Here is a 27,487-nt window from a genome sequence, read left to right as displayed (position 1 = left end):
GAGCACAGAGCCCGACGCGGGGCTCGAACTCACAAACTGTGAGATCATGACCTGAGCCGAAGTCGGACGCCCAACCAACTGAGCCACCCAGGCGCCCCTCAAGTTATTTTCTATAAAACATTCTTTCCTAAAGACCAGTTAACAACAATAGCAGCAACAGCAAATGTGGAAAAGAAGCATGGTATTGTGGCCAAAATGCTTTTTTACTTCCTCTTCCTGTAGGTCCTTAGAAAAAGAGACCAGAAGGGGAAGTAGGAAGGGAAAGAGGAAAAGGGTAGAAGGTTTGCTGCTATTTAATGAGAGAAGCCTCTTGCAGGTGGCAGTTGGCCTCCTGACATCCCAGATACTTGGAATAATTCCAGTCAGCAACATTCCTTGGAGAATTTTGTGGTGAATGTGTTATTCGTGACACTTCTCTTTGAGAGCATTGAGTCCATTTTTATAGTCTTTTCATCTTTAATACACTTTTTGTATATTGCAATAGCAGAACATTGATGATCTGAATCTTGAACTATCCCTCTCAGCTGATACCTTGGCTTTGTTTTGGGGACAGACCTGCACAGTATTCTCTCTGTATTCCCCATGGGGACAGTCCTATCATTGCTATTCTTTTGGCCCCTCTTTTAACAGATGAGTATTACTTAATACTACAAATAGTAACTTTAAACACATAATCACAGCCTGTCACCCAGTAATGCTTCAACCTCAGAATATTTTTTAAGTAGGCTAAATGCCCAATGTGGGGCCTGAACTCACGACGCCAAGATCAAGAGTCACACATTCTACTGACTAAGCCAGCCAGGCACCCCCAACCTCAGAACATTTTATCTAAGTTGTTCTTGACATCATTTTAGGTGATTTACTGAGTCAACCTTATATGCCTGTTCACTAATACAAATAAATTGTACCTTTTCCTTTGTTTTTTTTATCATACTAAAATGCATGTGAGAAAAAAAATTATATATAATCTTTGGAAATCACGTAATATTTTTTTTTGTGATTACTTCCTGTTTGTTTCTTAAGGAGGAATGGTTAAAGCCAATAACCTAGACAATGTTCTGGAAAATCTGGGAATTGAACTCACAGAAAAGGAACGTGAAGCTCTGGCAGAAAATCTGCCACTTAGTGGTAAGCATTGTAGATAATAATGAGCCTTAGGAGTTTACATTTATGGGCTTGTGTAAGAGAATGTATATTAACTAGTGATACTTGGTATACCAAAAGAAATTAGAAGCATTTGCAAAGATAGGGATGAACAGTCTTCATTTAAGAACAGATCACATATTATTTAGGGTAAACTACATTTTTATTTAAAAACAAACCTAAAATTATGTCCCGGTTAAATGCAGCAGAAGTTAAATTCTTTCCCCCGTGAAAGTCCAAGGCGAGAGTATCTTTGGGTAATGGACAGTGGCTCTTCTCCATTCAGCGATACAGGGATCCAGGTTCCTTGCCTGTTGGATTCCTTTTTAAGGCCTTGTCATCGTTTCTATCTAATAATGGAATGGAAAGGAGAGCATGAAGGAGAGAGAGTGCACACGTTATTTCCTTAGCCATCCCTTTGTGGAGAACCGGTCACGTGGCTGCACCTAAATAAATGTGAGGCGGAGGTGGGGCGGTAGAGATGTAGTATCTGTCTGGGCATCCACTTCCATTTATGATTCTACGCTCTGAGAGGAAATCAGAGTATTGGTAGGTAGTTAGCTGCTTTTTGTGTTTTGTTTTGTATTCATTGACAGTTGCCTCAAATATACATGCACCATGTGATTTGAAGGCCAGGAGGCCTTCCCTAAAAAGTCTCCGTGAGACTAGAACTGAAGAAGATAAAATAAAACTAAATCAAATCAAAATAAATCAATAAAGGAACACTGTTTCCTAGTCATCTTCATTGAGGTTAACAGTATATATTTCCAGGTAACAAGCCCAACACCAGATTGCAGCAGATAGTTTTTGCTTTGTCCCCAGCTGAGGACTGTTAATGCCTAAAGGAGCCTGTAACCAACCACAACTTAGACAAGCCTTAAGTTCTGCAATGGGGAAACTGGCTCATTAACAGAAAAAAGGTGTAGTCTTAGGCTTCTTTGCTTCTCTTGCACATGCTTGGCTTCTCTGTCACCTGCCCATTCCAGCTTCACGTTCTTCAAGTCGAATCACTTACCTTCTCATTATGTTTTAAAACATCACTCAGAAATGTTAGAAAGACCTAAGGAACAGGGGTTATGGTTTATGCAGTCAGCTATCCTCTTGAGGCTTTTGGTTTATAGATTTGTGAAATTGTAGGCCTTCCTTTATTTTGCTTTGGGGAATGGTGGTGTGCAACCAGTGAGGTTAGTTGGACAGAGCCGTGATCTCAAGAGTGCCATGCTTGGGGTTTAGTGCTCTGATTTGGCCATCAAGAGAGTCTTCATAATTTGCTTTTAAATTTTTTAATGTTTATTTATTTTGGAGACTGAGAGAGAGCGTGAGCAGGGGAGGGGCAGAGAGAGAGGGAGACCCAGAATCTGAAGTAGGCTCCAGGCTCCGAGCTGTCAGCACAGAGCCCGACGCGGGGCTCGAACCCACGGATCGTGAGATCGTGACCTGAGCCGAAGTCAGCCGCCCAACCGACTGAGCTGCCCAAGTGCCACAAGAGAGTCTTCACAATTTTATCTTTGAATTTGTGTTTCCTAATTGAAGTCTGATGGGAAACTAGAGCATGGCTGGGGCTTGGCACCCTGGCTCAGGCATGTTACTGCCCCTGCCATTTAGTCCCCAGGATGTATTCTGAATCAACCACTCCACAGCCTCTGGTATGGCCAACCTCCCTTTCACCACCATGCCTGGCAACATCTGCATCCCCTGACCCCAGCAGGGACCTGGGCATGGTTGCAGGGAGGGCTGGCATTGGCAACCTGTACCTGAAGGCATCTTGTGACAAGGCATGGCAGCAGCAGTCCCCACTCTGGGCTGGCAGGGTCAAGCCTGTTCCTCATCCCCTTCCAGGTATCTAGTGTGTCCCCATGTCAAGGCTGCATTACTCTTGGGAGTCGCCTGTCCATAGTGAGTTGAGGCAACCAGTGCATAGGAAAGTGAGACAGGTGACTCAATTTTCAGATGTGTGGTTCTGGCGGCAGGAGGAAGGAAGGAAGTCTGCTGCTAGTGAGCCTCGTGCATGCTGAGTAACGGGACCACCCAGGGTGCCTGTGAGGTTCTGCACTCAACCCTAGAAGATGCCATGCCTGTGACAGTGCAACATTTACCAGCTGACTTCTAAACAAAAACTAAAACAAAAACACCACCATGACAGTTTGGGAACAAGACTGTGGAAGAAAAAAAAAAAAGCAAAGCTTTTTTTCCTGATTTTTGAACAAGGGTCCCACGTTTTCATTTTGTACTTGGCCCAGTAAATAAAGTAGCTTGTCTTAGGGGGTTGATCAATCCTTCCTGATATTGGAACAATGCCATAATGCTATAACTCTCTAGCTTTAGCTAATGATTTCTTTTTTCCCCAAACATAGAAAGGTAGAAACATTTACCCAAACTTTATGCATGTGCTGGTAACAAAAGATTGAGAACACATAACCAGCCATTCCAAGTTAATAGTTGAAATAACTAAAGAAAAGTATTAGTAAAAGATAGAACATGAAAAATGTTTTCAACATCAACCATGGGAAGAAGCTTGCGTTTGTATCAGAAGGGCTATCAGAGACCAAACAACATACTTAGCCTACTGTAACATTCCTGCAAGCGTAAGACAGAGAAAGCTTTCTTGGGTTAACCCTCTATCTACCACAGAATGAATTCTTTGCAATCCATTGCATAGAAGTTTTTGGCTGGTGAGATTAAGTTGTGGGGAGAATCTCTATTTCTTAATTTAGCTCCTTTATCTTTTTATAATATTGCCAAATTATGATATTTCTTACAGCTAATGGGAAGACTGAGCTCAAAAAATTGATGGAAGCAGTGGAAACTATTACAGGTTAATTAGAAGTTTCTATAAATCTAATGTCTTTATTCTTTAGCTAATTTATATTTTTATATAGAACCATCATTTTCACATTCCCTTTTTTATTCTATTCTACCCATTTTTCTTCTATATTGATGAATATCTGCATACAGTTGCCCAGAATTACACATTAGAACATTTGCATTTTAACACTAATTTTTCAGTGTGAATTTATAGTAGCAAATTGCTTAGTTTCTGGAATATTTGCCAAGAATAGTCACTATTCTTGATTTTGAAAGCCTAAATTTGAATTAGCATAGCTAATGATACAGCAAACTTTCACAGAGATAAAATTCCATTATCATTAAGAGATTAGGGGAGAGATAATATCCTTACAAAATAAATGGATCTTATGCCTACAGTGTCCTAATTTGTATTATATAAACTGCATCAGTATGTCTATTACTTTACTAAGCCTAAGAGAGAAATTCTATTTCTACCCCCAATTAATGACAGTGGCGAACAGTTAACATATTGTGTGTGTTTGCTCATTCAGCTATTGTAGCTGAAGCTGTAAAGGGTCAACAGGTTTGGGGGGTGCTGTGGTTAGGCCCTTCTCTCTACTAATCTGTGACCATTTTGTTATGTTGAAGGGGGAGAGGTTGATGTCAGTGATGTAGGAGATGTTCTGGAAAACATGGGAGTAACTGTCACAGATAAGGAATGTGTAGAGCTCGTAAAAAACCTGCCAGTTAATGGTAAGCATTTAAAATATTAATATGGTCTTGAAGGAAGCACGCATTTCTTATTTTGTTTATGGGAACTTCTATATACTTTCTGATAGCATAGAAAAAATGCTTTCAAAAACTACTTACTATGAATGATTTCACTCATGTAATTATGTATCTTCACATACTGATAGATAATATGTAGGTATATTCTAGGTTGTTAACATGAATCATCTAGGGACTTGTGGCTGCACCATAGACTCAGAAGGAAGAAATAGAAAAAGGCACTTAAACAAAAACAAAGACCGAAAAAGTACAGCCATTGTGATATGGTTCAATTTATACACTTATGTACGCAAATAATTTTTTTAAAAAAATGAATGGTACGTTTTCACCTTAAAAGGATGCTATCTAATGGTAGAACATCAGTAACTGTAAGCTGAGTGTATATGGGGATTCATTGTTTCTATTCTACTTTTGTATATATTTAAAATTCTTTACAATAAAAACATTTCAAGAGAAGATTTTTAAGAAGGAATGCCATTAATTTTTAGTTGGAAATCAGTTGCTGCTTTATCCACAACCTGCCATCAGAGCTAAGAAGTACCTTTTGTAGTTGTGGTTCTATAGATGGGGAATTGTAAAAGTTATACTGGGTACTAACTAGGTGAGAGAACAGAAAAGGACATTAGAGAGCTGAAAAGGAATTAAAAAAAAAAGCACTAAGATTACAAGATTAACATGCTTAAGTGTCAATAATTGAATAGAGTGGATACATTGGTGGCTATTTCATTTTTAAAAATTTGAAAGTAAATTGGAAATTTTCTAGAGAAAATTACAAATCCTCCTTACATTAAATAATGACTTGCTGCCTTGGTGAATCTCCACATCACTTACTTGTGTATGACCTGATTTATGTTTCCACGTAGCTAAAGGAAAAGTCTACAAGAATAGGTTACTGGATGGTTTGAAGTCTCTTAATGGTAAGTGAGAAGCATAATACAAAGCCAGTTGATTCTAAGAGACACATTATACTATGTCCTAGATATCCAATTGTGAACTTCACTAACCTCCTTAAATACTGATATCATTCCTAGCTTCTGATATAGACCTGTGAGCAAATCATCTCCATATAGAAATTTAAATAATATTTTACATAAGAGAAAATAAAGTCTGTGTCAGAACAGTAAAATTAAAGGGAAAATATTTGGGGAATTTGGTTAGGCGTTGAGACAATCAATAAAATAAACAAAAATGAGCCCACTTATTAGTGAGAAGATAAAATAATGTTTTTCATTACTATGAATTATTAAATAGTAATGCAGGCCCTTTTAAAGCTTATGCTTTGTAAACCTGTCCCCATGATCCCACTAAAGAAAGAGGTTCTTTTTAAAGAGCTATTATCATAAGAGACTGTTAAAAACTGAGAACAAACTGAGGGTCGATGGGGGGTGGGAGGGAGGGCAGGGTGGGTGATGGGTATTGAGGAGGGCACCTTTTGGGATGAGCACTGGGTGTTGTATGGAAACCAATTTGACAGTAAATTTCATATATTAAAAAATAAATTAAAAAAAAACAAAAAAAAACAACAAAAAAATAAAGAGCTATTATCTATTATTATCTATTATTGACCCTCTTTGTACTATAGACACTTGATGTTCCTGCTGAAAATAACATTAGTATAGGGGCGCCTGGGTGGCGCAGCCGGTTAAGCGTCCGACTTCAGCCAGGTCACGATCTCGAGGTCTGTGAGTTCGAGCCCCGCGTCAGGCTCTGGGCTGATGGCTCGGAGCCTGGAGCCTGTTTCCGATTCTGTGTCTCCCTCTCTCTCTGCCCCTCCCCCGTTCATGCTCTGTCTCTCTCTGTCCCAAAAATAAATAAAAAACGTTGAAAAAAAAAATTAAAAAAAAAAAATAACATTAGTATATGTCAACAATTTGATGTATTTGCTAAAACAAGTCAACTGTCATGCTATATATGAGCCTATTTAAGTTATTTAAATCCAAAAACTATACAGCATACTAATTGACTATAATAAAATGCATTCTGGACAATTAGTTCAAGATTTCAGTTTTGTTTTTTTTTTTTTTCTGCAGACGGAAATTTCTAAGAACTAAAATCCCCCAAACAAAAATTTTAGAAAAAGATCCCTTGCCTGCAAAAGAAAAATATTTCTGACAGGGGACACCCTTTATATTTCCACCTATACTACAGCCATGTGGGCCCATAGGTTATTTAAATATATAAACTGTATTTTTCTTTCCTTTGGCTATTTCTTGACCATTTTGCTTTTCTAAGGAGGGATTGTTAATGCCAATAAACTTGATTCAGTTTTGAAAACCATGGGATGGAAACTCACAGAAGATGAAATTAAGGATCTCAAATGCAACCTGCCCACTGATGGTGAGCATTGAAAATATTTTTAAGTTCTTTGGGAAAAATCTTACCATGATGATTAGATTCCCAGCTCATTGTTCTTTATGGATCTTGGTTATGGGATTGAAGAAGTTCTACCCTTTTCCATTCTTCTTCTTCTCACATCTGAAGAAGGCATTGAAGAATAACCCCTTCTTGGGGGCTGGGGCAACTTTCTTAGTGTACTTCCTATTTGTAGAGGGCAGGAACCCCACTTTAAGTCATGAACAGAGTACCTTTTAGTTTAAGTTTTATACTAAAATAGGGTTGACTTTTTATCTGATTGATTATGACTTGCTTAATGTGCCAGTAGTTACATCTACAATTCTTTTTGAGATGTGCTTCTCATTAGATTTAATTGTAGACCCCTTGAGTTTTATCAGACTACCCTGAGGAGAAGCACAACCTAAGATGCTTGTTCCTGAATTATTTTTTCAAATTTGGAGGATTTACTAGGCACCATGTTAATCAAATCAGAGGTTTCAACAAAAGGAATGATGATCACACTCTTCATATTGTCTTTGCCAGAAGCCTTAGTTTTGAATGCCCTTGGTCACTAAAAGAAATTCCAGGTATTATCTTCTATTTGTAGAAGTTGAGAACTAGTTCATTTTTTGTGCCATGTCACACCCAGAATCTCTGGATTTTCTCTGTTCTCCTTTATCCTTGCTTGCTAGCCAGCCAGTTGTTTTCTGGGTTCATTTCTTTTTGTAGTAACTTGTCCGTTGCTGCCAATATCAACCAGATACTCTAGTAACACTGTATTTCCTAGCTTCTTCTTCTTTTTTTTAAAGTTTATTTATTTATTTTTGAGAGAAAGAGAGAGAGGGAGTGGAGGAGGGATGCAGAGAGGGGGAGAGAAAGAGAGAATCCTAAGCAGGCTTCAGCATGGAGCCCGATGTGGGGCTCGAACCCACAAACTGTGCGATCATGACCTGAGCCAAAACCAAGAATTGGAGGCTTACATGACTGAGTTACTCAGGTGCCCCACCCAGCTTCTTCTTTTAAAGTACAAGCATATTCAGTACATTATCTGCCTTCTAAGTTGTTAAAATTGATAAACTCACCAACACCATTGCAAGGCATGGGTTCATTCCAGCCTCCAGTAACAATTTCTTCACCAAACACTTCCAGGACCAGAGCCAATGCCACATAGTTTTGGTGTTTTTGCTACTGCTTTTGTTGTTGCTAAGACAGCAACACACTTGTGGTTCCAGTTCCTTTTTTTTAAGTTTCTTTATTTTGAGAGAGACAGAGATGGCCTAAGCAGGGGAGGGGCAGAGTAAGAGGGAGAGAGAGAGAGACAGAGAAACCCAAGGAGGCTCCTCAGTGTCAGTGCAGAGCCCAACATTGTGCTCGAACTCATGAACTGTGAGATCATGACCTGAGCTGAAACCAAGAGTCAGACGCTCAACCGACTGAGCCACCCAGGCGCCCTGTGGTTCCAGTTCCTATTATCAGCTAGCTATGCCGCAGTAGCAACAAACAACCCCCAAATCTCAGTGGCAACAGAGTTTTTTTGCATGACACTCAATATTAGATACTGCCCATAGGTTGGCTGTCCATCTGTTCTCTACGATAGGGCATAGGATGCAAGAACAGTCCCTGTCTGGACAGTGTCACTTTTGTAACAGGAAAAAGAGAGATGATGGAGCCATGTGATAGTTCTTAAAGTTTCTACTCAGAAGAGACTCAAATATTTCATTTGACAAAGCAAATTGCATGATATCATTGGGAACAGAAGTATAATCCTCCCATAAGACAGACTTGATACAGAGGGGAAGAGAATATTTGAACAAACAAGATATATCCTCTTAAAACAATGGTATCTGAAAATGCAGGGAAAAGCAATTTATACCCATTTTGATGCATTTTAAAATTGATTCCATAATTACAGAACATCTAGTCAATTTAATATATGGAGCCATCAAGAACCAGTCAGCTCTATTCTTATATACAAACATATGCATAGAATATCTCTAAAAAAGATACACAAAAAATGTCAATGTTTGTTCCTTAGAAGGAAGAGAATTCTGACAATGGAGATGTTTATAAAGGAGATATATTTTTCACTGTATTCTTATTGGTAACATTTGAGTTATGTAATTTATGCTTATGCTGCCTAGTAAGAATAAATTGATTTAGAAACATATTATGCAAAAAGCATGATTCACAAAAGGAAAAAATTGATAAATTATACTTCATTAAAATTAAAAGCTTTTATTCTGGAAAGCTGTGTGGAGATGGTGGAAGACAACCTACAGTCTGGGAGAAAATATTTGCAAATGATACATCTGACAAAGAAGCGGCATCTAAGGCATTTAAAGAACACGCAAAACTCAGCAATATAGGGGCATCTGGTGGTTCAGTCAGTTGAGCGTCTGACTTTGGCTGAGCCTCGTCTTGGGCTCTAAGCTGACCACTCAGAGCCCGGAGCCTGCTTCAGATTCTGTGTCTTCCTCTCTCTCTGCCCCTCCCCCTCTCGTGCTCTGTCTTTCTCTCTCTCTCTCAAAAATAAATAAACATTAAAAGGTTTTTTTTTTTGATTTGAGAAAACCTCAGCAATATAAAATACAAACAAACCAATAAGAAGATGGGGAAAATATATGAAACTATATGAATGAAAATACATTGCACCAAAGAGGATATACAGGTATCAGATAAACACATGAAGAGATGCTTGACGTCATTAGGTATTAAGGAAGTGCAATTTGAAACTGCAGTGAGATATCACTGCATACCTATCAGAATAGCTAAAATAAAAAATAATGACAACACCAAATGTTGATGAGGATGCTAGAGAAACCGGACCACTCATACTTGGTAGTGGGGATGTAGTGATACAATCACTATAGAAAAAGTACCAGTTTCTTACAAAACTAAGCATAGAGCTACTGTAGCAATTACACATTTGAAACTTATGTTCGCACAAAATCTGTACATGAACGTAAGAGCCAAAAACTGGAATCAGCCCAAGTCTCCTTCAACAGGTAAATGACTAAACAAACTTGTGGTACATACATATTATGGAATACTATTATTCATCAGTAAAAGTACACTATCTGATTCATGCAACATCTTGGACAAATTTCCAGATAATTATCCAGAGCTAAAAAAAGCCAACCTCAGAGCTTACATACTGTAAGATCTTTACATATCATTTTTGAAATAACAAAATTTTAGAAATGGAGGACAGATTAGAGCTTGCCTGGATTTAGAGATAGGGGATTGGTGGAGGCAGAAGGAGGTGGATGTGGTTATAATAGGGTCCTTGTGGGACTGGAACTGTTCAGTATCTTGACTGTGGCAGTGCATACATGAACCTACACAGGTAATAAAATTGTCTGGAATTTAATAATACAGAGACATACACATGAGTACAAGTAACACTAAGGAAATCTAAATAACATCGGTGGATTGTCTCAATGCCAGTATTCTGTTTTTGGTATTATTCTATGGCTTTGTAAGTCTTATCATTAAGGGAAGCTGGGCAAAAATGTACAAGGCATCTCTCTCTATTTTTTTCTACTAACTTCATATGCATCTACAATTACCCAAATAAAATTTTCAAAAAAAATATTAAATTGGAAATAAAATCTGTTAGTCTATCAGTGTGATAACTGCCCCCCCCCAATTGCTAATATAAAGGATTTGTCTTCAAAGTGCTTAATAATTTATCTTGTAATCCAAATGGAGGAAATAAATCTTTCTGGGTCTGTTAAAACATCAGGGAATATTGAATGAGAACACATTACCTGAGAAAATCACTGCTGAAACCCAAGTTTAAACATTTTTGAATAGCATGTACCAAACATAAACCCGTTGTCATGGCCTGATAGAAATAAGAAAGTTCTTCAAAGTCTTAGAGCTAAAAAGTAGACCCTGGACAGTAAATGGCTTTTGAATCTTATCCCTTGACTATTGTAGGTTTGATTTTTTATAGAAGAATTAAGTCATAGTTGCATTGTTGACGTTATATTTTTCATATTTAACTTCTTTACACTCATTCTCAAGAAGAGGGTAAAAGTAGAGAATATTATTAGTACGGAAGCGTTGCTGGAATATTTTCCTCTCCTATTATTTGTGTGTTTCACTGTCTCTTTTTATTATTTGCATTTCTTCTTACAGTATATGGGAGAGCTACAATGAAAAAGTTGTGTAGTGGATTAAACGCTTTTACAGGTCAGTGGGAAGTTATATAAAACCAAGATCTGCAGACTTTATGTAGTAGTATAGTTTTAAATAATATTTTTTACCATTCTATTGCTGATTTGTAAATTGTAGCTTTCAACCTTTTCTAATGAAACATTTGCTCCTAATGTCCCCCAGTTTACCTTTATATATATAGTAATTAAAAGCCTATAATTTACTAATAACTTCTGAACTTTCTGGAGTTTTTATACTAATAATACTCACTTCAACATTATTAATAGATTTCCAAATCAGAGTATATCAAGCAACAGCAAAATAAAGCTTTTTTTTTCCATTCTTGGAACTGGAAAGAATTATGCTGAGTGAAATAAGTCAGAGGAGGACAGATATCATATGTTTTCACTCATATGTGGATCTTGAGAAATTGAACAGAAGATGATGGGGGGAGGGAAGGGAAGAAAATAGTTACAAACAGAGAGAGAGGGAGGCAAACCACAAGAGACTCTTAAATACAGAGAGCAAACTAAGGGTGGATGGAGGGGTGGGGGAGAGGGGAAAATGGGTGATGGGCATTGAGGAGGGCACTTGTTGGGATGAGCACTGGGTGTTGTATGTAAGCCAATTTGACAATAGATTATATTCATTTAAAAAAGCTTATTTATTGTCAGTATCAAGAGCAAATAACATATTTCAGAAAAAAAAATTTAAATATGTAGTATTCTCTGGTAAGATGTATAAATGAATTGATGTTGATATTTCATTAATCAGGCAGTTATTTAGGTAAAATCTATTCTCTTGTACTTAGACTTCTTGTCAGATTAAGAAATCATACTTTTCAGTATTTTTAAGCAAATTTGATATATGACCCTTCTCAATTCTGTATGGATGTATATATCTTATTATATCTTTGAACTTCCTCAAGTTAGGAAGAAACATGCTTAACAATATTAAATTATTACTTGAAATAATTATTCTATAAAATTCTTGAATGATCACATTTCATATTTTCAAAGGAAAAAACATTAATGTGCAACATCTATCAGATTTTGTGAGGAACATGGGTATTGAGCTAACAGATAAAGAACAAAAGAGGCTGCTAAAGAAGCTTCCAGTTGATGGTGAGCCATAAAGATACTTTAGTAGCTTTCTAGAATACTTAGCTTTATGGTACCATGGGAGAAGTTTTAAAAGTTCTTTTTTAGGGGCGCCTGGGTGGCTCAGTCGGTTGAGCGTCCAACTCTCGATTTTGGCTCAGGTCATGATCTCACCGTTTGTGAGACTGAGCCCTGCTCCAAGGCTCTGTGCTGGCAGCATGGAGCCTGCTTGAGATTCTTTCTCTCTTTCTCCCTAGCTCTCTCCGCCCATCTCCCACTCACTCTCTCTCTCTCTAAATATATAAACTTATTTTTTTATTTCTCTTTTAGCATTTAAAAATATATATATTTAAAGTAATTAGAAAAGGCAGATTTTAAGTTATATCTATCAATCTATATATCTCTATCTCTCTATATAACCCAGGCCACCAGGGGCAAAATAAATGCTGTCATGTCATGCCCTCTAGCCAATGACAAAACTATAAGAAAAAAAATGAAGGAATGTGATTAGGGGAGAGAATTTTAGAAGAATTGGACAAGAGAAATCAAAGGATAAAGAAACCAGCATAGAGAGACTGTCAACTGTTCTGTCAGGGGTTTAGAATGGCATAATTGTCACTAATGTATCCCGTCTCATTTTTTTGTTGTTATTAGAGGATGAATAAGAACATATTTACTCAGTAAATGAAAACTCTCCCTGAAATTCTGAAGTATATGTATTATGTTTCTGAGCATCTATATAATGCTTTGTCTGACATAGAGTGTGATTTGCATTGTAGCTTCTGGGAAGATCTATCAAAATAGATTGTTGGATGGTCTGAAGTCTTTCAAAGGTGAGTTAATGAGCAGTTTGAGATTTAACATTTTAATTTATATCATTAGAGCTTTACCCAAGCCATCCTTTTATGAACTGATTTTTAAATGTAGTTTCTTTATTTTAAAAGAGGTATTTTGTGATGAGTTTTTTTAAATCTTTGTAGGTCCCACATTTTCTTGTATTTTCATAACTTAATCTTGAAAGTGTAAATTGAATTCTAGGTAGATAAAACAAAACATGAAGAGAATGATAGGTAGTCTGAAAATGAGTTAAGCAAAGAAAATAAAAATAGTTTCTATTGTTAGAAATATTGGACATTGTTTCCTGATAGAATCCAAATCATAAATTAATGTTCATTATAATTCCCCTAAAAAGAATGTGTTTTTAGTGTGAGATTCAGTTAAGACAAAAAAAAAAAATGTAGGCAAAGGTACCAACTTGTGCCTAGGATTTGTTTTGGTTTTGCTTTCCCTCCTAGTGCTTAGTCCAAAAGAAGAGAAGAACATAAAGAGAATGAAGAAATGACTTAAAAGCTCTGCCACTTGGTACCTATTGAGAGGAGTCACCTGTCAAAAGAAGAGTGCCTCTTCGCATTCCTAGGCCCTCCAGAAGAGTGGGAGCAGGATTATTTTTTAATTTAATGTGGAAGTTGTCCACCATGCTGCCCATTTGATAGCATCTTGCTATGTGTCTTTATCAACTAAATCGTCACCTTAACCATGAGACAATAATAGCCAGATACTTGTCGGCCTCCCTGTAGTTCTCTTTCCCTATCTATCTAGTTTTTCTAGTCTCTAGGCCTCCTGTTTTACAATTTTAATAATAAATTTTCCTTTCCATGCACTCTGAGCCTCAGCTCCTGCTTCAGCTTCAGAACATTTTTAACTAAATTTTTAACATTTTAACTAAAGTCCTCTGTAAACTACCATGCTAGGTAGTTTACAAGATAATTATCTATTCTTTTTAACTAATACAAATAGTTTTCTATCTTAAAATATTCACCAAAAACTCGGTGTTCATAAACTGTTTCACAGTATGGATAAACCAGGCATAAAGTAATTGTCAAGTTCCAGTGGAAAGCAGTACAAGTTTTTTGGCAACTGAGAGTTTTTTTTCAAAATCCTTCTCTACTGCAAATTCAATTAGTTGTCTTTAGCTTAAGTTGCAAAATCCCTTCATAAATTATTTCTTGTCCATAGTTTCATCAAGGTAAAGCTTAAGGCTCTTTAACACAATGTTAAAATAGAGTTTGGTACTCATGTTTCAAAGCAATATTAATAGTACTGAAAAGGATTCTATTTTTCCTTTTTCCTAGTTTTTTCATATTAATAGTAAAAACATTTTCAATATAATAGTAACAGAGCACTGATAGATTTCTAGTATTTAATGTTTTTTCATATTTTAATATTTTTTGTCATTCTTTATGTCTCTTTCCTAAGGAGGGAAGGTTGAAAGAAGTAAGGTCAATACTGTTCTAGAAAACATGGGAATCGTGCTCACAGGAGAGGAGCTTCAAAGTCTAACAGATAACCTACCAGTTAACGGTAAGCACTGTGGTTATTACTCTGTGTTTCTGCAGAGCTTTGCCTGTGAATGTGCATATGAGAATTTTTGAAATTAGGATTATTTGATGCTGAAAGGAAATGTATCTTAGAGTAGAACCCATTCTAAAGTAAAAAGAAATCCTGCCTCATTTTTAAAATGTAAAGTTATCAACATGTTTTCATATAGAAACCAGAGAAGCCAGAATGTTTATCTGAGGAATAGTCAGAATGTAGAATAAAACTTCTACGGATTAAATTTAAAAGTGATCACACGCTTGCTAACGCTTCATTTCTTAGTTCTTCCAATCTGAACCATTTGCTTTTTTGCTTTATGTGTTCTCCCTGAGTGATTTTATGAACCCCTACTTTTAACCATCTGTTTGAACCATCAGTTATATTCTTTCCAGTCTTCTCCCCAGTCTTCAAACTATTTTATTCTAAATCTTCTGAGACATTTCTATTTAGTCCACCCCAAATAGCTGTTCAAGGATAAAATTCGTAATCTAATACATTCCATATCTTTTTAAACTGATCATCCTTTTTTCTCCTTCACTGACCCTGCCAGAAATCTCTATCCACTTAATTACTTGCTGCTGCCTATTTAAACTCCTAAATATTTTTAAAATCCATTCCTACTCTTTAGCCCTGTATCACTACCCTTATTTCTATTTCTTTTTATCTCTTCTTAGACTGCTAGATAACTCTCTCTCTGCCTATAATTTTGTTACTTTTATTTTTTTATTTTTTTTTTTTTATGGTGAGCAAATTCACTCATTTTTAATTTTTTTTTATTTTTTTCAACCTTTTTTATTTATTTCTGGGACAGAGAGAGACAGAGCATGAACGGGGGAGGGGCAGAGAGAGAGGGAGACACAGAATCGGAAACAGGCTCCAGGCTCCGAGCCATCAGCCCAGAGCCTGACGCGGGGCTCGAACTCACGGACCGCGAGATCGTGACCTGGCTGAAGTCCGACGCTTAACCGACTGCGCCACCCAGGCGCCCCAATTTTGTTACTTTTAAATCCACTCTACACACAGTGGGCAGAATGATCCATTTCTATGTAAACCTGATCATAAAACTAGTTGGGGTTTTTTTCTCCCCATCTTATCTTCCCCTCTTCTACTTTTCTGTACCTTCTTTCAAAACGTTGAAATAACTCAAGGCTCTGATGGGTTCTCTAAGTGATCTTACCTACTTTTTGAGCTCTGAATTCTATCTGTATGGTAATGAATCACTGATAGATATTCCTAACCTAAAACACTCCTTGGATCTCTATTTGGCTTATTTACTACCTATTTGCAATCTCCACTTGGATAGCTCAAATAACTTGTAACTTAACTTGTCTTAGTCTGAGCTCTTGATTTTTCTACTAAAACTCATTCCTTCCCAGTATCATTACAAGGCATCACCACTGGAGTTTGTCTTGTAATGTCTTTGTCTAGCTTTCATATTAAGGTAGCACTAGCCTCATAGAATGAATTGGTGTTTTTTCCCACTTCTGTTTTCTGAAATAATTTATGTAGGACTGATATTATTTCTTTAATTATTTGTAATAATTTACCAAAGAAGCCATCTGGACATAGTCCCTTCTCTCTGAGAAAATTTCCAATGCTTAATTTTCTTGTGTGTTACAACACTATTCAGATTTTCCGTTTCTTTTTTATTCCATTTTGGCAGCTTGTGTCCATTTTGGAATCTATTTCATGTAAGTTGTTTAATTTCTGGCATAAAGTTGTTCACAGTATTCCCTCTTTAGCCTTTAAATTACTGTTAAGTTCAATAGGTTAATCCTTTCTTTCATTACTAATTTTAGTCATCTGTGTCCTCTCTTTTTTTCTTGGCTAGTCAATTTTGATGATGTTTTCGAAGACTAAATGTTTGGTTGCATTGAGTTTCTCTGTCATTGTTCTCATATCCACTCTAATCTTCATTATTTTCTTCCTTCTGCTTGTCTTTGGTTTGGCTTGCTCTTACTTTCCTAGATGAAGATAAAGACTTAATTATGGATTTGAGATCTCTCTTCTTCTCTAACATAGTTATTTAAGGCTATAAATTTTACTTTAAGCGCCACCTTCACTGTGTCTCATGTATTTAATTTTTATTCAGATAAAAATACATTCTAATTTCTCTTGTAATTTCTTCTTTGACTCATGGATTACTTTGAAATGTGTTGTTTGATTTCAAAATATTTGAATTTCTCGGATTTCCTTTGGTTGTTCATTTCTAATTTAACTCTGTTGTGGTCAGCGAGCATACTTTGCATGATTTCAGTCCTTTGATTTTTGTTAACACTTGTTTCACGATTTAGCATACAAGATAATCAGACGCTCTTTGGAGTCTCCAAAAACTTCTAACAGTGTAAAGGGATTCTGTGACCAAAATATTTGTTTTAGAGCCTTTTTTTTTTTTTTTTTTTTTGATAATTCTAACACTTGAGTCATCCAAGGATTGGCATGTGTTGATTGCCTTTTCACTTGATAATTGATCTCATTTTCCTAACTTTTTGTATGTTAAATAATTCTGAATTGTATCCTCAACTCTGTCAACTATTTTGTTGTGTAGACTCTGGGTCCTTTTAAAATTCATTGAACAATGCTGGTGGGTTTTGTTTTAGCAGGTAATCAACTCTGAGATTCAGAACACAAATTCCATCTCCCATTTCTCTGGATGGTTCCAGTCTCAGTTCATTCTACAAAGCTTTGTTTTACTGCTGTGGGTCTGTCTGCATGTGCCACTTGGGTTAGTCTGAGACTTGGGCCCTGGTTTAAATCTTAATTCAGTTCTCAAAGCCGTTGCAAGAATGCTTTCTTTGTATCTGTCTCATGCATGCACAACTCAAAAGTGAGCCCAAGACTTTTACAGATTCATACACAGAATTAGGGGATCCATTTCTCCATTGTTCTCTCCTCTCTGGAATTACCCCATATTTTCCAACCTGAAGGGGCCTCTTTTCCAGGTTTCCCTGGTCAAAGAGATGGAGTTTTTATCAGTCTTAGCTTCCTGCTCTGCCTTGCAGTTCTGTGATTGGGGCCCCACCCTCAGGACAAAGCCATTAGGGAAAAGAGAAAACCAAAACAGAAGGCTCACTCCCCTTGCCAGTCACTTCTGCAAGTTTTGGTTCTCTTCTACAGTCTAGTGTTGTTGCTTTTTGTGTTTTCTTTAAACTTTTAGTCTAATCATCAGGAAAAATAGATTGTAGAGAGCTGATACGGCCATGGCAGAATCAGAATCAGCCTCATATTTCATTATTTAAAAAATATATATTCTTTAAAATTAAAAAAAATTAAAAAATATATATATATGTAAATAATACTTTCACATTTTAGCAAGTGAATCAGGATGCATCTTATAATTGTTACCAATCACATAGTAGAGTTATTACATTCTTGTCATTGAGTCTGCATTTGTGAATTTGGTTTTAGCCTGTCACTGTGGCACATTACCACTTTAAGTTGTGTATTGTTGGTACCCCATGTGTTGAGTTTAATTGCTGTTTAAAAACTTCTCCAAAAAAATTGCGCTGTCATTAAGAATTGAAGGGAAAGTTGTGTCTACAGGAAAAGCATGGAAACAGTGGCAAAGTATAAATTTATGATTAGTGAAGAAAACATCTCACCATTGGAGGAAAGACCACAATTCTGTTTTTCAAAATTTTATTGCAAAGCTACAACAAAATGCTTTTTGGACCTAAGAAAGAAAGAAACCCACAAGTAGAAAATCTATACTACCTGTTGTTAATGATGCATACACAAAAGAATTGCCTATGATACACCATACAGTGTAAGTGAAGGCAAAAGAAACTGCCAAATCCCTCACAAAGGTAAAATAAAGTTCAAAGCAATGAGGATGGACATCAGACATCAACTTGTCAAAATTTCTTGTTAACTTTAATTGCACCAAAAAGAATGAAATGGGAATAAATTTAACCAAAGAGGGAAAAAAATCTGTGCTCTGAAAACTATAACACATTGGTGAAAGAATTTGAAGATGACACAACAAACAAATAGAAAGATATTCCATGCTTAGGGATTGGAAGAACAAATATTGTTAAAATGTCCATACTATCCAAAGCAACCTACAATTCAGTGCAATTTACCAAAAGCGCGTTCTACAAAACTAGAAAAAATAATCCTAAAATTTGTTTGGAACTGCAAAAGACCCCAAATAGCCAAAGTAATCTTGAGAAAGAAAAACAAAGTTGGAGATATCACAATTCCATATTTCAAGATCTAGTTCAAAGCCATACTAATCAAAACAGTATGATGCTGGCATAAAAATAGACACATGGATCAAAGGAACAGAATAGAGAGCCCAGAAATAAACCCGTGATGACATGGTCAATTAATCTATGACAAAAGAGGCAAGAATATACAATAGAGAATAGACAGTTTCTTCAACAAATGGTATTGTTGGACCATTTGTCCGGAAAACTAGACAGCTACATATAAAATAATGAAACTGGACCACTCTTTAATACCATACACAAAAATAAATTCAAAATGTATTAAAAACCTAAATGTGAGACCTGAAACCATAAAAGTCCTAGAAGAGAACACAAGCAGTAATTTCTTTGATATCAGCTGTAGCAACATTTTTCTAGATGTGTCTTCTAACACAAGGGAAACAAAAGCAAAAGTAAACTATTGGGACTACCTCAAAATAAAAGCCTTTTTTGCACAGTGGTGGAAACTATCAACAAAACAAAAAGGCAACCTACTGAATGGCAGAAAATATTTGCAAATGATATATCCAATAAGGGGTTAATATCCAAAAAATATGAAGAACTTATACAACTCAACACCAAAAAAAAAAATCTGATTTTTAAAATGAGCATAGGATCTGAATAGATACTTTTCCAAAGAAGTCATACAGATGGCCAAAAGACACATGAAAAGATGCTCAGTATCACTATCAGAGAAGTGCAAATAAAAACCACAATGAGATATCAACTCAGACCTGTCAGACTGGCTAAAGTCAAAACAATGAGAATAATAAGTGTTGGTGAGGATAACAATTGTTGGTGAGGATGTAGAGGAAAAGAACTCTTGTGCACTACTGATGGGAATGTAAATTGGTACAGCTACTATGGAAAACAGTATGGAGGTTCCTCAAGAAATTAAAACTAGAAATACCATATAATCCAATAATTCCACTACTGAGTATTTACCCAAAGAAAACAAAAATACTGATTCAAAAAGATAGATGCACTCTATGTTTATTGCAGCATTATTTATAATAGCCACAATATGGAAGCATCCTAAGTGCCTATCAATAGATGAATGGACAAAGAAGACACACACACTGGAATATTACTCAGCCATATTCATCAAGAAAGATGAAATCTTGCCATTTGGGACAACACGGATGGACCTAGAGGGTATTATGCTAAGTGAAGTAAGTCAGAGAAAGACAAATATATCAATTCACTCACACGTAGAATCTAAAAAAAAGTCAATAAACGAACAACAAAACAATCAGACCTGTAAATACAGAGAACAAACTGATTGCCGGAGGGGTGGGGATGTGAGTATTAGCAAAATGGATGCAGAGGAGTAGGAGATGCAGGCTTCCAGTAATGGAATGAATAAGTCATGCAATAAAAGACACTGTATAAGGAATATAGTCAATTGTATTGTAATAGTGTTGTATGGTGACAGATGGTAGCTAGACCTGTGGTGCTATGGCATCACGTGTAAAAACCTATCAGATGACTGCGTTGTACACCTAAAACCAATGTAGCCTTATGTGTCAACTACTCTCAAAAAACATTTTTAATTTCTTGTTAGCTTTAAATAAAAAACTCTAGTGGAGCCCTCATCTAAGAAATGCTGTGTCACCAGTGCTGTTGATAGCACACTGGACAATATTTTGGAGACAAAAGCAGACACCAGTGATTCTGAGTTGAAGAGCTGAATGGCAATTTAAAAGAATTAGATTCTAGATATGAAATTATAGTAATTGCAAGTTTATCTCGCATATTTTTATGTTTACATAAGCATGAAATTTTAATTTTTTTTAATTTTTAATTTTTTTTAATGTTTCTTATTTATTTTTGAGAGAGAGAGAGAGACTACAAGGAGGGAAGGGGCAGAGAGAGAGGGAGACACAGAATCTGAAGCAGGCTCCAGGCTCTGAGCTGTCAGCATAGAGCCCGAGGTGGGGGGCTTGACCTCACAGACTGCGAGATCATGACCTGAGCCGAAGTCGGATGCTCAACCAACTGAGCCACCCAGGCGCCCCTGCATAAGAGTGATATTTTAAAAATCGGTTTAACTCTAAACATCATTCAATGATATAAAATAAATATTCTAAATCATAAGGAAAAAAAAGCAAGTTAGCCGATTTCCAGGCCTAGATGATTTTCATATTCTTCTTACAGTTTGTAATCTATCTTTTACAATAGGACATATGTATATTTAAAATACTTTGCTTAAAGGCAACAACCTCTTTGACCTCAGCCACAGCAATTTCTTGCTCGACACCTCTCCAAAGGCAAGGAAATTAAAAGCAAAAATGAACTATTGGGACCTCATCAAGTTAAAAAGCTTCTGCACTACAAAGGAAACAATCAACAAAACTAAAAGGCAACCGATGGAACGGAACGGGAGAAGATATTTGCAAATGACACATCGGATAAAGGGCTAGTATCCAAAATCTATAAAGAACTTGCAAACTCCACACCTGAAAAACAAATAATCCAGTGAAGAAATGGGCAGAAGACATGAATAGACACTTTTCCAAAGAAGACATCCAGATGGCCAATGGACACATGAAACGATGCTCGATATCACTCATCATCAGGGAAATACAAATCAAAGCCACACTCACGCTGAGATACCACGTCACACCAAGTGATCAGAGTGGTCAGAGTGGCTAAAATGAACAAATCAGGTGATTATAGATGCTGGCCAGGATGTGAAGAAATGGGAACCCTCTTGCACTGTTGGTGGGAATGCAAACTGGTAGAGCCGCTCTGGAAAACAGTGTGGAGGTTCCTCAGAAAACTAAAAATAGAACTATCCTCTGACCCAGCAATAGCACTGCTAGGAATTTACCCAAGGGATACAGGAGTGCTGATGCATAGGGGCTCATGTACCCCAATATTTATAGCAGCACTTTCAACAATAGCCAAATTATGGAAAGAGCCAAAATGTCCATCAACTGATGAATGGATAGATCAAATATGGTTTATATATACAATGGAATACTACTTGGCAATGAGAAAGAATAAAATTATGCCATTTGCAGCAACGTGGATGGAACCAGAAGGTATTATGCTAAGTGAAATAAGTAAGTCAGAGAAAGACAGATACATGTTTTTACTCATGTGGATCTTGAGAAACTTAACAGAAGACCATGGGAGATGGGAAGGGGAAAAAAAAGAAATAGTTACAAACAGAGAGGGAGGGAGGCAAACCACAACAGATACTTAAATACAGAGAACAAACTGAGGGTTGATGGAGGGTGGGGGAGAGGGGAAAGAGGGTGATGGGCATTGAGGAGGGCACTTGTTGGGATGAGTATTGAGTGTTGTATGTAAGCCAATTTGATAGTAAATTATATTAAAATATATATATAAATAAATAAAATACTTGACTCAACAATAATAGATAATAATCTCCTAATGTAACTTGTTATTTATGGAAAAGGAAAATTACTATGTGGTGTATATGGGAAAATTTCAGGCAATTTGATCAGAGTCTTCCATAAAAGTACACTATCTCTGAATTTTATTTACTCAGCATACCAGTTTTTCTAAACTCTGAAGTCCTTGAAAGTAGAAAGTGTACTTTAATTATCTTTGTACCCTTAAGACCTAGCATATTTCAAATATTAGATATGTAATTTGAGGGAAATGGTTCTTCTCTAACAACTTTGCACATCTCCACCTAGGCCACATAAATATATCTTGACCACAATCTTACCAAAGTCTTTCTTGAAAGCGTCACACTTCCTCCTGGAATAAGGAGAAGTAGACAGCCTTGTGAAGAGCTGCCACCAAGCAGTGTCTCCATCTGTTTCCCTATCTACAGGGGACAGTCACAAGGTCATTTCTCATTCATCTCCCTAGTTTCAGTTGAACACAACTTTCCGCCTCTCTCCCTTAGGATACAGCTGCAGATTTCTGTATAAGTCTATAAAACTTGCTGCGTACCATTTGAGTGAGCTCCCCAGCAGCAGAACAACTCATCGTATGTCCCACCAGTCCACTGTCCAGCTGGTTCCGTGTTGTACTCTGGGACTAAAGTGTCAGAGATCCAACACCATGCTGATCTTACTTCTTGGGTATAAGTAATAAACTATCTTAATCCATTTGGGCTCATTGTCTCATTACCATCAAAATCTGTGGAAATGTGACGAGCCAACCTAGCAGTTTCAGTGGCAATCTTTGTGATCCTGTTAAATACCATACCTCTTCTTAGGAACTTCTTGACCACTTGTCAGTAACTAATGTATGATGACTAAGTAAATAAAAGTAGTGGAAAATAAGAAAAAAAAAAAAAGGGAAATTTGCCTATAATGAGATGAATGAAGTTTTTTAACAATTGCTTCAAAAATACACCAGTCAGTGGGGGCGCCTGGGTGGCGCAGTCGGTTAAGCGTCCGACTTCAGCCAGGTCACGATCTCGCGGTCTGTGAGTTCGAGCCCCGCGTCAGGCTCTGGGCTGATGGCTCGGAGCCTGGAGCCTGTTTCCGATTCTGTGTCTCCCTCTCTCTCTGCCCCTCCCCCGTTCATGCTCTGTCTCTCTCTGTCCCAAAAATAAATAAAAAACGTTGAAAAAAAAAAAAAAATACACCAGTCATATGTCACTAGCCATTCCATGATTATCATAGTAATTGAAAAGACTTTTTAAAAAAATTATATTGGGAATATATGAAAGATTACTTCATTTTTCCTTTTATTATACAATGATAGGTAGGATTTATGGATATACCATAATTGAGGAGGGTCATAGAACATGGCCAACATCAATAATAGTTTCTTCCAGGTTTATAAAGTAGGGTGAATCTAAACAATTCAGGAGTATAAATTGCCTCTGAGTGGACTCTATCTTCTAGGGCAGGGTCAGCAATGTTTCTATAAAGGGCAAATAATAAATACTTCAGGCTTTGTGGATGATGTCATACTTCTCAATTATGTTGGTGTAGTACAAAAGCAGCTGTAAACAATGTGTAAACAAATCAGTGTGGCTGTGTTCCAATAAAATTTTATTTATGGACACTAAAATTTTAAATTTGTGTAAGTTTTATGTGTCACAAATAATATCCTTTTGGGTTTTACAATCATTTGAAAATGTAAAAATGATTCTTAGCTCATGGGCCATATAAAAATAGGTGGTGAAAAAATAAAAAGATACGTGGCAGTGGGCTGGATTTGGCCAATGGACGATAGTTGGCTCATGTCTGACAGGGAATAGGGCACGTCTTCTATCATAGGATTTCTGAAGAACTGGATTTATAAGTTGAGGATTGACATAGAGCACAACGAAGAGGACTTTCACAATATAAGGTTTTCATACTCTGTTTTTCTGAGTCTGCATCATTTTATTATTTTTATCTTTACCTTTTTTTTATAGATAATGGGAAGGTTGATCTTGATAAATTGATGGATGGAGTGAAAACTCTTACAGGTGAGAAGTTAATATAAATCTAAGAATATACTCAAAATTATATTTCAAAGACTTTTATTTCTTTGCTTATTCTACCATTTTATCCTTCATTTAATAGATCGTTTTTTATCTAATTTCTTAGAGTTAGACTTTTAAATCTCTGCATGTTAGTAATAAAATTTAAATTCTGGGGTGCCTGGGTGGCTCAGTTGGTTAAGCAGACGACTTTTGATTTTGCCTCGGGTCATGGTCTGAGGTTCATGAGATCAAGCACCACATGGGGCTCTGCCCTGAAAACATGGAGCCTGCTTGGGATTTCTGTCCCTCTCTTTATCTCTGCCCCTCCCTCACTCATTCTCTCTCTCTCTCTGTCTCTCTTTCTCTTTCAAAATAATAAATAAGAATAAATAATTTCAATTCTGTGTCTTGGTAGCAAATTCTTTTTTTTTAAATTTGACATTAATATATGACACCTCTTCTATGTTGGGGAAAAATATTCTGTATTAAATCAGTGAATAATAGAGTTAGGACGGAGAGGAAGATGGCGGTGTAGGAGGATGCTGGGCTCACCGCGTCCTGCTGATCACTTAGATTCCACCTACACCTGCCTAAATAACCCAGAAAACTGCCAGAAGACTAGCAGAACGGAGTCTCCGGAGCCAAGCGCAGACGAGAGGCCCACAGAAGAGGGTAGGAAGGGCGGAGAGGCGGTGCGTGCTACGGACTGGCGGGAGGGAGTCGGGGCGGAGGGGCAGCCCGCCGGCCACGCGGAGCCCCCCGAGTCTGGCTGGCAGAAGCGGAAGGGCTGGACGGAGTGTGTTCCGACAGCAAGCGGGACTTGACATCTGGAAGGTTATAAGCTAACAGCTCTGCTCGGAGAATGGGAGGGCTGGAGGACAATGGGAGGGAGAGTTGCTGAGCCCCGGGACGACAGAGCTCAGTTTGGCGGGGAAGAAAGGCACTCGCCAGCGCCATCTCCCTCGCCCACCCCCCAGCCAAAATCCCAAAGGGAACCAGTTCCTGCCAGGGAACTTGCTTGCACCACGCAAACACCCAACGCTGTGCTTCTGCGGACCCACACCTCCGGCGGCGCACCTGACTCCCTCCAGCTGCCGCAGGGCCCCTCCCAAAGCGGATCACAGAAGGAGAAGCGAGCTAAGCCTGCCCCTCCCGCCCCCATGCACCTTGCCTATCTACCCCAGCTAATACGCCAGATCCCCAGCACCACAAGCCAGGCAGTGTGCAAGTAGCCCAGACGGGCCACGCCACCCCACAGTGAATCCTGCCCCTAGGAGAGCGAAAGAGAAGGCACACGCCAGTCTGACTGTGGCCCCAGCGGTGGGCTGGGGGCAGACATCAGGTCTGACTGCGGCCCGCCTGCCAATGCGAGTTATTCAAGACAGCACAGGGGAAGTGCCCTGCAGTTCCGCACCACTCTAGGAACTATCCAAAATGACCAAATGGAAGAATTCCCCTCAAAAGTATCCCCAGGAAATAACAACAGCTAACGAACTGATCAAAAAGGATTTAAACAATATAACAGAAAGTGAATTTACAATAATAGTCATAAAATTAATCGCTGGGCTTGAAAACACTATAGAGGACAGCAGAGAATCTATTGCTACGGAGATCAAGGGACTAAGGAATAGTCAGGAGGAGCTAAAAAATGCGATAAATGAGCTGCAAAATAAAATGGAAATGACCACGCTTCAGACTGAAGAGGCAGAGGAGAGAATAGGTGAACTAGAAGATAAAATTATGGAAAAAGAAGAAACTGAGAAAAAGATAAAAAAAAATCCAGGAATATGAGGGGAAAATTAGAGAACTAAGTGATGCACTAAAGAGAAATAATCTACACATAATTGGTATTCCAGAGGAGGAAGAGAGAGGGAAAGGTGCTGAAGGTGTACTTGAAGAAATCATAGCTGAGAACTTCCCTGATCTGGGGAAGGAAAAAGGCATAGAAATCCAAGAGGCACAGAGAACTCCCTTCAGACGTAACTTGAATCGATCTTCTGCACGACATATCATAGTGAAACTGGCAAAATACAAGGATAAAGAGAAATTCTGAAAGCAGCGAGGGATAAACATGCTCTAACATATAGAGGGAGACCTATAAGACTCATGATCGATCTCTCTTCTGAAACTTGGCAGGCCAGAAAGGAATGGCAGGAGATCTTCAATGTGATGAACAGGAAAAAATATGCAGCCAAGAATCCTTTATCCAGCAAGTCTGTCATTTAGAATAGAAGGAGAGATAAAGGTCTTCCCAAACAAACAAAAACTGAAGGAATTCGTCACCACGAAACCAGCCCTACAAGAGATCCTAAGGGGGATCCTGTGAGACAAAGTACCAGAGACATCACTACAAGCATGAAACCTACAGACATCACAATGACTCTAAACCCATATCTTTCTATAATAACACTGAATGTAAATGGACTAAATGTGCCAACCAAAAGACATAGGGTATCAGAATGGATAAAAAAAACAAGACCCATCTATTTGCTGTCTACAAGAGACTCATTTTAGACCTGAGGACACCTTCAGATTGAGAGTGAGGGGATGGAGAACTATTTATCATGCTCCTGGAAGTCAAAAGAAAGCTGGAGTAGCCATACTTATATCAGACAAACTAGACTGTAAATTAAAGGCTGTAACAAGAGATGAAGAAGGGCATGATATAATAATTACAGGGTCTATCCATCAGGAAGAGCTAACAATTATAAATGTCTATGCGCCGCATACAGGAGCCCCCAAATATATAAAACAATTACTCACAAACATAAGCAACCTTATTGATAAGAATGTGGTCATTGCAGGGGACTTTAACACTCCACTTACAGAAATGGATAGATCATCTAGACACACAGTCAATAAAGAAACAAGGGTCCTGAATGACACATTGGATCAGATGGACTTGACAGATATATTTAGAACTCTGCATCCCAAAGCAACAGAATATACTTTCTTCTCGAGTGCACATGGAACATTCTCCAAGATAGATCACATACTGGGTCACAAAACAGCCCTTCATAAGTATACAAGAATTGAAATCATACCATGCATACTTTCAGACCACAATGCTATGAAGCTTGAAATCAGCCACAGGAAAAAGTCTGGAAAACCTCCAAAAGCATGGAGGTTAAAGAACACCCTACTAACGAATGAGTGGGTCAACCAGGCAATTAGAGAAGAAA

The 27,487-nt window shown here is 37.6% G+C and overlaps 1 protein-coding gene across 1 annotated transcript in view; it reads left to right on the top strand.

The window, feature by feature from the left end:
* LOC109261558 (uncharacterized) overlaps window positions 1–27,487 on the top strand; it is a gene marked incomplete at its 3' end in the record, with an annotated part of 123,365 nt that overhangs the window by 8,800 nt on the left and 87,078 nt on the right. Inside the window, exons 7-16 of the mRNA XM_053891233.1 lie at window positions 1,024–1,128; window positions 3,905–3,958; window positions 4,579–4,683; window positions 5,583–5,636; window positions 6,952–7,056; window positions 11,197–11,250; window positions 12,234–12,338; window positions 13,094–13,147; window positions 14,571–14,675; window positions 24,255–24,308. Of these exons, the coding sequence (XP_053747208.1) occupies window positions 1,024–1,128; window positions 3,905–3,958; window positions 4,579–4,683; window positions 5,583–5,636; window positions 6,952–7,056; window positions 11,197–11,250; window positions 12,234–12,338; window positions 13,094–13,147; window positions 14,571–14,675; window positions 24,255–24,308 (795 nt within the window). The remainder of the gene's footprint in view (window positions 1–1,023; window positions 1,129–3,904; window positions 3,959–4,578; window positions 4,684–5,582; window positions 5,637–6,951; window positions 7,057–11,196; window positions 11,251–12,233; window positions 12,339–13,093; window positions 13,148–14,570; window positions 14,676–24,254; window positions 24,309–27,487) is intronic.

Source organism: Panthera pardus, unplaced genomic scaffold (assembly GCF_024362965.1).
Source record: "Panthera pardus isolate Hobbes unplaced genomic scaffold, ASM2436296v1 HiC_scaffold_268, whole genome shotgun sequence".
In the NCBI taxonomy this organism is placed as follows: Eukaryota; Metazoa; Chordata; class Mammalia; order Carnivora; family Felidae; genus Panthera; species Panthera pardus.
The sequence above is the reverse complement of the archived record's forward strand: the minus strand, read 5'-3'. Positions and strand labels throughout refer to the sequence as shown.